Raw genomic sequence first — 12,668 nt, 5'->3', positions numbered from 1 at the left:
GTGTGTGTAGGTGTGTGTGTGTCTACACTTGCGTGTGAGACGACCGCATGCTATCTGGGTTAGCTGATTAGCGCTGCGTTTTATGAAAACAGACAGTGTGTGTTTTCTCTCCGGTAACCCCCTATCTGTGCCGGCATCAAAGCCCCCAGTGTCTGACGTGTGCGCCTCCTCTTTGTTTGTACTCAAAACACGGCAAACTTTCATCTGTCCTATTTGCCTGTGCTCAATCACCGGCCCTTGAGACAGTACTCAGAGCAGATTGATGCAGGATAAGGGAGGACAAGCTGCCGTTGTTTGTGAATACTAATGTGGGATTCAAGGGCTTCTCTTTTGTGCAGGAGGCTGGCTGTCAGCATACAGCAGCATCGAGCGCGAGGCGCCATCACCTTTTCCAGCCTTGTCTTCCATTGAAAACACCTGACAAAAGCATTTTTGAGATGTTTAGCGGTCCAAAGACAATGACACACGCTGTAAAAATTATGTTTGAAAGAGGAAAGGAACGCCCTTCAGCAGAATACGCACGTGTATAATTGTGGAATTGTTCATTGTAGATTTGTGAACACTCAACGCTGTCGTCAAGAGAGAATATGACTTTGTGGACCGAGCGCCGTAGAACCTACCAGTATAAGTCAAGTCAAGTCAAGAGTTTTATTTGTCACGGCATACAGGGCATACAGTGAAATGCGGGTGGTCATGCCCGCAGCGATTGTGCAATAATACATGTAATAACAATAAGACATAACAGGTATTTGAAATTTATTAGAAGGATAAACCCCTTGAGATATGCTATCTCTTGTTTTCGAGGGGGTCCTTAACATAGGATACAAAACATACAATACAATACAATACATAACAAAACAAAACACAGGACAACAAATACACTTATACACTGACAGACGCTCTCCCAAGCTCACCCCCACAATCCACACTGATTCCTCCCAAGAGGATCACCAATATGTATATGTTCCCTTATAAAACACATACAAAATTATAATTTGATCTGTAAACAACATGTAAGCCCTAACACAGTAAAATCAATAACAGGTGCAAGTAGTCTGTAGATGAGTGAACAAAGATATCTTGAATAACCGGTAAGAAGTGAGAGATCTGAGTGAACTAGGCAGTTTGTTTCAATCAGCTGGTGCTTTATATTTAAAGGCAAGTCGACCGATAGCTTTGGTGGTTCGAGGTATAGTAAAGAAAGGAAGATCCGTGTGTCTTAAATTATAAGTTGAACTATATGGTGTTAAGAACTGCTTTAGATAGGGGGGGTATAATTAAAGTAAATACATTTGTAAACAAAAAGCAACCAATGAAAATGTCTTCTGAATTGGGGAGAAAGACAGTTTAACGACTCAAACATAAGACAGTGGTTCTATAAGGGCACCTCAATATAAATCTGCAAACACTATTATAAGTAACATTTAAAGGACGGAGATTTGTTAGTGTGGTGTTCTGATAGACTATGTCTGCGTAATCCACTATTGGAAGTACCAGCTGTATAATGATTATTTTCCTAACCTGAAGAGAAAAACAGTTAATAGGAGAAAAACAGTTAATAGAACGATACAATAATCTCAGGCTACAATTTGTTTTCTTTATCACAGCATCAATATGTGACTTGAAGGTGAGTTGAGAATCAAGCCAAAGACCCAGGTACTTATATTCATCGACATTGTCGAGAGGAGCATCATCTAAAAACTTAATCGACAACTGATTTGATATTTGCACCAGATTTGATCTAGTACCAAACAGCATACTATAGGACTTCTTCTTATTTAATAAAAGTTTGTTAATAGCTAACCATTTCTGGACAGCATCAAAATGAGTCTGTAAAGCATACTGAATTTGTTGAATATCAGATTTAGAGGAATAAATCACTGTATCGTCAGCGTATAATTGAGTAAGACAGTCAGATGGTATCAGGGTGAGATCATTAACAAATATAGAAAATAATAATGGTCCTAAAGATGAACCTTGAGGAACACCCTTATCCATAATCAAAAAGTTAGACTGTTTACCCTGATATGATACACACTGGTGTATATGGTGGAGATATGAATTGAACCAAAGTAAAGAATTATTAGAGACACCAATAGCACACAGTTTGTCAAGAAGAAGATAATGATCAACCAAATCAAAAGCCTTTGAGATCTATAAATATTGCACCAGTAACCATGTTATTGTCCATTGCTGAGTGAACATCATTGGTCAACTTCAGAAGGGCTGTAGTTGTGGAGTAGTTTATTTTTCTCATATTTCTCATATAAGCTGTCGGGTCATCTGACCCGTTCCTGGCGGGAATTAGTGGCATTTTCTCCATGGCTGTGCTAGTGTTAATAGCCTATTCCATCATAACTGCTTAAACCCCCCTCTGTACTCTACCTCACTTAGTACAGTCTGGATCTCCCCTCTACAAAGTGCTTTGAACTCTTCTACTTCTCGTTTTGGCAGTAGATAGGCTGGACCGAGGCTGGACAAGATCAGAGTCCTTTTAGAAGGCTCTGGACAAGATACGCCTCCTCAAGTGTCTAAACAGAAGTACAGGCTACAGGCGTTCCGGTTTCGACAAAACAATTATAGAAACGTGTGAAGTGCACAATATTTCCTCGTTTTAAGCCACTGCAACGGCTTTGCCTGAAGAATTTACTACATGAGCGGGACGTTCTATAGCTTGTTTGCCGACAGGATTCGGGAAAAGTTTGGTCCGTTCGGAGGCAGCTTCCAGGGGAAGTACATACACCGGAAATTCTACCCCATAGACACTTTCGGCAGTAGTTCTTTACCAGGCTTTATCTCATGGAGATACAGCCAGGGGCGTAGCTGGGGGGGGTAGCTTAGGATGATTCCAAGGGCCCAGCACTGAGGGGGGACCCAAAAAAAAAAAAAAAAAAAAGGATTTAATTTTTTTTTTACTAGACATCACTCAGGTGTATTATTGATGCTCTCATTGATACTATGTTTGTTTCTGAAGTGTGTGTGTGTGTGTGTGTGTGTGTGTGTGTGTGTGTGTGTGTGTGTGTGTGTGTGTGTGTGTGTGTGTGTGTGTGTGTGTGTGTGTGTGTGTGTGTGTGTGTGTGTGTGTGTGTGTGTGTGTGTGTGTGTGAGATATATAGAGAGAGAGGGGGGGCTTTGGTAGACTATTGCATTGGTCCATTCATTGAAGATGAGCGCAATGCGACATCCTTTACTAGGCTCACCCACCAACAGTGCAGGTGCTGAACTGCTGATCCGAATGTATAGGTAAAAACCATATTATGCGTTTTCATCAATAAAAAAATTGCCAAAAAAAAATCCGCTTGCACGCTTACGCGCGCTCGCATTCACTGGGGGCCTACAAATACATTCTTTCATGGGGCCCAGAATCTGGAGCTACACCCCTGGATACAGCAGTAGGTGATCCTAAAGTAAACAAGGTATGAAGGTGCTGGAGAGACACATAGACATATTATACTCGCAATCTCCTAATGCGAAAATGTCAATAAAACACCTTTTAAATGTGTTTGTTAACTTGAATGTAGACTATTTCAATATGTATATCAACCACGAAAAATGAAATAGCTTAAGCTAACACTAGGTTAGCATTCTTCATCCAGTGGCTACTGTACAACTAGGCAGATAATGCAATGATGTGTACAGTAGATGGCTTAGTCTAGCCACTGCATTTTTTCTTCTTGACTTTTTACAGCGGTTGGCATCCAATAATGTTGCATTACTGTGATTTCAATTAAATTCCCACTTCTCTCAGCTCCTCCATCATATTCTTCCTTTCCCTTTGGTACCTATTGCAATTAATAAACTAACAAATAAAAACAAACATGTTCCACAGACTCCTCTTCCTGGCAGTGATCACACAGACCTGCAGGGTGTTTCCCCAATTAAAAACAATGTTTTATTTAATGCACTATGTCCCTCTCTCTTAACCTTGTAATAACCTCCTCCCTCACATTTCTAATAATGTATCTTCTATTTGCATTGACTTCCCTCTGTATTCGGTATAGATGCCTACCTTTCACTTCTCTATCCCAACACTCCTGTATCACTTTCTTCCATATTACACCTTTTGCTTCTGCTTTGCTTATTTGAACTGCTACCAGGATCTCCTCATCAGCCTCCTTAGTCCATACATCCACAGCTTGCCATTTCCCTCGACTCCAACATGCGCTGGAACCCACATGCATTTTATTTCAATACTACTTTGCACTTGGAGAACAATAAATCCTCCCGACTCTTTATACTTATACATTTAAGAACTTGAATCAAAACATACGACTAACTCTGGTTTGATCTCTTCCATCAGCAGCACATACATTTCATTTCCACTGTGTATACTCCCAGATTATCTGGTGAGCGTTTACATACTTCAGTATTATTCTTACGAACTATACAAAGGCTGATCCTGCCTCACCAGTTTCCGGATCCACTGAAGAAATATAGGATATTTATGTTCAACATAATTCATAAAAAACATTAGCCATCTTCTTCCTTCCTTTTGACCCCTAAAAGATAATAATCAACGTTGGTGTTGTGAGTTCCCATGGAGCCACTGCAGGATCACTGCTATTGGACAAAATTCTACTCTATATACTCCCATCATCTCTGCTAAGGAATTTCCCACTCAAAACTAGTATTCGAGGACCCTTTCATGTTCCCTGCAAGGTTGCAGAACTCCCTTTGTAGGGTGAGTATATATTGTCATGCCCCCTTATAAGTCCAATCATTTGCCATGAGTTGTTTCCTTCTCAATTCTAATGGCATTTTTCCCAACCTGCAGTGCACACATGGGAGAGGTCTTGACCGCCCCACAACATATCCTGAGAGCTAGTGTCTGTACTAGTACACAAAGCTTTGCCAAGAGTGTTTTGGCTGCTGAACCATACACAATACATCCATAATCAAAAACAGAACAAATCAGACCAACATACATAGTCCAACACTCACGAGATTTCTCAGATTTTTTTTTTTTTTTTTTTTTTTCGATCTGAAAAATGATTGCATCACCCGAGCCTACCCGAGTATAGCCGAGCTGCGCCGGTGATCACTGTGGAAAAAAGCGCCCCCTGTCGTCTCCAAGATGACATAAGTGATTTTGGAATGGACTCAATGAAAATGAATGGTGAAAAAAATCCGGTACTCCACATTTTCCAGTTCACTGATCCAGCCGGGGTTACCACAGTTCATTCTGGAGCCTCAGATCCCTGCGGATCATGGAGATCTACAGTATCGCGTTGGATCCATACACGTATCGATTTTTTCGAATGGTGATCAGGAATTGGAATATACCAGTTGGATACCATCTGATGTCAGGTAAGGACTCTATGTTATCAGTGGTAGGATAATCAGAGTAAGTTTGATGAAGTTATAAGCTGTTTTGTGAAATGTCTTCTTTCGGTTTCACTGTAAAAGTCTGTGAGGAAATCAACGGAGCGATTATCAGTGCGCGGCCGTAATGTGCTTGCGTGCACGTATAATATTGATCATCTAGCGTTTATTTGAAAACGATTCATAAAAAGGCCGACGAATATCAACGTTGTGGAATATTCCACTAAAAGACGATTTTCATAGAATGCTCCAGAATGAGCTGTTTTTTATATCAAAACGGGGGCTTTTCTAACTGCTCTGAAACGGAAACGATGCGATAAAAAAACAATCTGCCTTCACAGCACTGACTGGAAAATAGTCTTTGATAATGCGATGGGCAGATTAGACACATAGCCATAATTTAAAACATAGATTAGGCGATATTAACGTTAACATTGGCGCCGATGGTGGCATTCAAGCGGTAAAACGGAAAACCAGGCGTGGCGCTCAAAGTGTTAGAGGTTTTATCAGATCCCCATTTAAAACCTGTTAGACTTCTCATAACATGCATGATGCATTACTTTCCTACACTTCTCTATCACCTTATCGATATGTTCAGACTTTAGACCATGTTATTCTGGAGTCAACGTGAAAGTTTTGTACCTCATTGTCCGCAAATTGTACCTCATTGTCTGCATTTTTACACATTTTTACTCATTGTACTTAGATTGTACTTAGGTTGTACTTTAGATTGTATATTGTATTGTATATTGTATATTCCTCTTTTACTTACTTTTTTACTGTATGAAGCACACTCTCAGGGGCTCATACAGAACCAAGCATTTCACCGTAAAGTATATGTATTTTATATGTGACAAATAATAAACAAACAAATAAACAAACAACCCCCCAAAAACCAAAATACCCTCACTCTCTCAAGATTTCTGTCATACAAATTCAATATCACATTTTCCTCAATCTTTTTCCTGGTGAAGAATACTGTGTTCGTCTTCTCAGTAGAAAATGTGAAACCCCATTGCTTTACTTCATTAACTCCCTCCTGCACCTTTCTTACAATATGTTGCACATTCCTCCCTCTCTTCCATAGAGCTCCATCATCAGCATACAGGGATTTCCCCATATCTGGTCCTATTCGTGAGAACACATCATTAATCATAATAGTAAATAACAAAGGAATAATCACACTTCATTGAGGCATTCTATTATCAACAACATACTTGTTAGACATCTTTCATCCTATTCTCACTTGAATACCCCCGCCCCCCCCCCAAAAGTACTTTATCCAATTAAAAACTCTCTCTTCAATCCCAGCTATGTTTACCTTGATCAAAGGACCCTCTTTCCATATCATATGATTTCTCTCTTTAAAAAAAAACACTGCTAAATGCTAAATGACTAAATGTAGCCTAAATGTTAAATAGATTCCTTATTCGCCAATGCTTTCGTCACATCAGCCTCATAAATCATAAAACAGGATCCATGGTGCCTCGCTCTCTTAAAACCACTTTGATAACTTGCTATTATTCCCTTACTCTCAAGATAGTAAGTTAACCTTTCTGTTCATTCATTCCATTATATTACCAAAAATATATCAGATATGAATTTCAAAGATACCCAGCGTACAATATGGGTTTAACACAGCTTTACGGTGGGGTCTGGAAGCTCGGAGTTGCTAATAAACAGTTTAAAACATTGTTAGGAAAAACAAGTGGTACTCACAACGAACTCTGGCAAGATGGCGTCTTCTTCTTCTTCTGCCGCTATTAGGCTGCCTGGTGCGCATGCGCTGTGACACCAACGGCGGAAATGGACGTTCGGTCTGTAAGTACCACTCGTCAAGTAACAATATTTTAAACTGTTTATTAGCAACTCCGAGCTTCCAGACCCCACCGTAAAGCTGTGTTAAACCCATATTGTACGCTGGGTATCTTTGAAATTCATATCTGATATATTTTTGACACAACGTGATCCACACATTCACGCTTGGATGGTATTTTCTGAAGTGGTGGCGTCACATAAAGAAGTGACTGCGGTCACAAAAGCCCCAGGCTTGCAAACCGAAAGTCACGAAAGGGGCTAACTAGCTGGTAGACCCAACCTCTACTACCGTATGCTCAACCACTTTTATTTATCCTTTATTTAAACTCAGGAGTCATTGAGGAAGACCCTAATTTTCAATTGGGCGCTATGTAATGTAAAGACGTGAAACTATTTTATTGGCCTTGTTATGACACTACCTTGGTTGCCCACAGGCCGCAAAGTTTCAATATTCAGTTGATTGTTTGTAAAGTGCAATGTTTATAATCGTTTCCTCAAACTGAGCTATGCCATCTGAAATGTGACTGCATTTCCCAGGTGACCTGTCATGCCACAATTGGGGTTCCTATGGTTTTTCCCTAATTGAAATTACTTGATTTTTGCATGGCCAGTCATCTGCAAATGCAATCACGTGTCAGATTGCGTAGCTTAGTTTGAGGAATATCCTATGTGGTTGAGCATAGTAGAGGTTTGAGTATACCAACCAAGATACATGGCATCTTTTCATTACCCTGTTTTAATCTTGTAAATTTTGCAATACAATTATTATTTTGATTGTTTGTAAAGCACACTATATGACATCTGCAGCTGTATATATGTAGGCGTAGATAAAGCTTTTTTGATTGATTGATTGATTGATTGATTGATTGGTTGACTGATTGGTTAGTTGATTGGTTAGTTGATTGGTTGATTGATTGATTGATTGATTGATTGATTGGTTGATTGATTGATTGATTGATCACAAAGTCATGATTCAGCAGCTCCAGGTTTCATCTTTTGATGGTATTACAGCTCTTAGAGTCTTGCCTCGGGTTTCTATCTTTGAAAGCTTGTTGACAAGTGACGTCAGTAAATGAACTGTCTCAAGGTGTGCACCCTGCACAAGGATTCATTCTCCTTTATTCATTCATTCACAATGAAACAGTGACTGTTACACAGCAGTTCAGAAGGTTGTGAACCTTGATGTTGACATTGAATCAATGGAATGGATGGATCTCTCAACTCTCTGTTTCAAACCTCAATGTCTATAATTGATATAGACATTCAATGATCAAATAGTTGTATTTGTGCAACTGTGTGTCTGCAGTGTCCGTATTGTCTACCTGTACTTATTGTGAGGTCATGTAGGTCCTTGTATCATGATGTGTCAGTGTGTAATACTAGACTTTGTTGTGTTATGTGTCAACACCAAATGACAGACAGCCAAATCACATGTGCATTCACTGCAACAGACGTGACTTAACCAGTGGTAACCAGTGATCTTGTATTGAGCTGCCAATATGGGACGAGAGACAATTTCACTCATTTCAATACAGCCATAGGCGTAGTTTTATATAGGGACGCTGGGGACATGTCCCTACAAACACCATGGAGACACGAATTGTAAAATAGAGCCCTTTATCTGTTGCAAAAGTGTAAGTTGACAGCTGATTAGCAAGTTATTCTATTATTTGTCACCTGCGGCTGAAGCGCACCCACTTATTCTACGCCTCTCATGTCTCTTCACAGACCACAAAATTACCATAAAATGAATGCAACATTTTTAAAATGGCTTTGCCAGTAAATCCTCGGCTGAAGGGAGTAGCTGTATAGCTCAGGATAGGTCTGGCAGTGCAGAGGTGAAGAGGAGCATGCAAAAGAAGATTCTGCTTGCACGCTTTGTGCGCTCACATATTAACTGTCCCTCAAATCTAACCTACACGCCTGAATACAGCTCATGAAGAAATGTATTGAAAGAATAGTGACAAGGTCTTAGAGCAGAGGCAGATCACTGCTATTCCTTCCATTGATTATTGGTTATTGGTTGTTATTAGAAAATCATTGAAATCATTTAAGACACAATGACAGATTTAATAAAATAGTGTACATTTTCTATACTTTCTGTCTCTCTTAGTGATGCTGCTGGACACAACAGAATCTACATCAGAGCTGGGCTGGACCACCTATCCAGACACAGGGGTAAGTACAGAGTACACACTACAGACTACCTATTCAGACACAGGGGTGTAAAGTACTTGAGTAATTGTACTTCGTTACAATACTTAAGTACTGTTTTTGGGGGATTTGTACTTTACTCAAGTATTATTATTAGGTTTGTATACTTGTACTTTTACTCAATTACATTTCAGAGGAAAAAAAACATACTTTTTACTGTTTCTCTGGCCGAACTAACGTTAACGTTATTAATCCTGCGGCCGCACTTTATTTAAAAACAGCCAATCAAATCCCCATCAATGGAAAATTAACCCGCCCATACCCATGCTGATTGGTCCTTGTGCATGACTAGAAAGCGGGGATCTTTGATTAAACACCTGCTATCAGAAGAATACAGTCAGAAAAAAGGTTTTTAACTTTTTGACTTATATCAAGTGTGTTTTTAGCCAGATACTCTGACTTTTACTTGAGTACGATTTTGAGACGGTACCCATACTTTCACTTAAGTATCATTTCTGGGTACTTTTTACACCCCTGCTATTCAGAGACAGTACACACTACAGACTGGGGTTAAGTGTAGAGGACACACTACAGACTGGGGTTAAGTAGAGACAACACACTACAGACTGGGGTTAAGTGTAGAGGACACACTACAGACTGGGGTTAAGTAGAGACAACACACTACAGACTGGGGTTAAGTAGAGGACACACTACAGACTGGGGTTAAGTAGAGACAACACACTACAGACTGGGGTTAAGTAGAGACAACACACTACAGACTGGGGTTAAGTAGAGAACACACTACAGACTGGGGTTAAGTAGAGACAACACACTACAGACTGGGGTTAAGTAGAGACAACACACTACAGACTGGGGTTAAGTAGACAACACACTACAGACTGGGGTTAAGTAGAGACAACACACTACAGACTGGGGTTAAGTAGAGACAACACACTACAGACTGGGGTTAAGTAGAGACAACACACTACAGACTGGGGTTAAGTAGAGAACACACTACAGACTGGGGTTAAGTAGAGGACACACTACAGACTGGGGTTAAGTAGAGACAACACACTACAGACTGGGGTTAAGTAGAGAACACACTACAGACTGGGGTTAAGTAGAGACAACACACTACAGACTGGGGTTAAGTAGAGACAACACACTACAGACTGGGGTTAAGTAGAGGACACACTACAGACTGGGGTTAAGTAGAGACAACACACTACAGACTGGGGTTAAGTAGAGACAACACACTACAGACTGGGGTTAAGTGTAGAGGACACACTACAGACTGGGGTTAAGTAGAGACAACACACTACAGACTGGGGTTAAGTAGAGACAACACACTACAGACTGGGGTTAAGTAGAGACAACACACTACAGACTGGGGTTAAGTAGAGACAACACACTACAGACTGGGGTTAAGTAGAGACAACACACTACAGACTGGGGTTAAGTAGAGAACACACTACAGACTGGGGTTAAGTAGAGACAACACACTACAGACTGGGGTTAAGTAGAGACAACACACTACAGACTGGGGTTAAGTAGAGACAACACACTACAGACTGGGGTTAAGTAGAGGACACACTACAGACTGGGGTTAAGTAGAGACAACACACTACAGACTGGGGTTAAGTAGAGACAACACACTACAGACTGGGGTTAAGTAGAGGACACACTACAGACTGGGGTTAAGTAGAGACAACACACTACAGACTGGGGTTAAGTAGAGACAACACACTACAGACTGGGGTTAAGTAGAGACAACACACTACAGACTGGGGTTAAGTAGAGACAACACACTACAGACTGGGGTTAAGTAGAGAACACACTACAGACTGGGGTTAAGTAGAGACAACACACTACAGACTGGGGTTAAGTAGAGACAACACACTACAGACTGGGGTTAAGTAGAGACAACACACTACAGACTGGGGTTAAGTAGAGAACACACTACAGACTGGGGTTAAGTAGAGACAACACACTACAGACTGGGGTTAAGTAGAGACAACACACTACAGACTGGGGTTAAGTAGAGGACACACTACAGACTGGGGTTAAGTAGAGAACACACTACAGACTGGGGTTAAGTAGAGACAACACACTACAGACTGGGGTTAAGTAGAGACAACACACTACAGACTGGGGTTAAGTAGAGAACACACTACAGACTGGGGTTAAGTAGAGACAACACACTACAGACTGGGGTTAAGTAGAGACAACACACTACAGACTGGGGTTAAGTAGAGACAACACACTACAGACTGGGGTTAAGTAGAGAACACACTACAGACTGGGGTTAAGTAGAGAACACACTACAGACTGGGGTTAAGTAGAGACAACACACTACAGACTGGGGTTAAGTAGAGAACACACTACAGACTGGGGTTAAGTAGAGACAACACACTACAGACTGGGGTTAAGTAGAGGACACACTACAGACTGGGGTTAAGTAGAGAACACACTACAGACTGGGGTTAAGTAGAGACAACACACTACAGACTGGGGTTAAGTAGAGACAACACACTACAGACTGGGGTTAAGTAGACAACACACTACAGACTGGGGTTAAGTAGAGACAACACACTACAGACTGGGGTTAAGTAGAGACAACACACTACAGACTGGGGTTAAGTAGAGACAACACACTACAGACTGGGGTTAAGTAGAGACAACACACTACAGACTGGGGTTAAGTAGAGAACACACTACAGACTGGGGTTAAGTAGAGAACACACTACAGACTGGGGTTAAGTAGAGAACACACTACAGACTGGGGTTAAGTAGAGAACACACTACAGACTGGGGTTAAGTAGACAACACACTACAGACTGGGGTTAAGTAGAGACAACACACTACAGACTGGGGTTAAGTAGAGGACACACTACAGACTGGGGTTAAGTAGAGGACACACTACAGACTGGGGTTAAGTAGAGGACACACTACAGACTGGGGTTAAGTAGAGACAACACACTACAGACTGGGGTTAAGTAGAGACAACACACTACAGACTGGGGTTAAGTAGAGACAACACACTACAGACTGGGGTTAAGTAGAGACTACACACTACAGACTGGGGTTAAGTAGAGACAACACACTACAGACTGGGGTTAAGTAGAGACAACACACTACAGACTGGGGTTAAGTAGAGGACACACTACAGACTGGGGTTAAGTAGAGGACACACTACAGACTGGGGTTAAGTAGAGGACACACTACAGACTGGGGTTAAGTAGAGACAACACACTACAGACTGGGGTTAAGTAGAGACAACACACTACAGACTGGGGTTAAGTAGAGACAACACACTACAGACTGGGGTTAAGTAGAGACTACACACTACAGACTGGGGTTAAGTAGAGACAACA

The 12,668-nt window shown here is 41.0% G+C and overlaps 1 protein-coding gene across 5 annotated transcripts in view; it reads left to right on the top strand.

Annotated features, from left to right (window-relative positions):
- Positions 1–12,668, top strand: part of ephb6 (eph receptor B6) — a 184,171-nt gene that overhangs the window by 7,288 nt on the left and 164,215 nt on the right. For all 5 annotated transcript variants that reach the window (XR_014620763.1, XR_014620764.1, XM_084335855.1 and 2 more), the window contains exon 2: positions 9,254–9,318. Coding sequence is in view for 3 of the 5 variants with exons in the window: in XM_084335855.1 (XP_084191981.1) it covers positions 9,254–9,318 (65 nt within the window). In the remaining 2 variants the exon portion in view is untranslated. The remainder of the gene's footprint in view (positions 1–9,253; positions 9,319–12,668) is intronic.

This window comes from Notolepis coatsorum (assembly GCF_963971535.1).
Source record: "Notolepis coatsorum genome assembly, chromosome: 19".
NCBI lineage: Eukaryota > Metazoa > Chordata > Actinopteri > Aulopiformes > Paralepididae > Notolepis > Notolepis coatsorum.
Note: the sequence above shows the minus strand (reverse complement) of the source record. Positions and strands in the feature narration are given on the sequence as shown.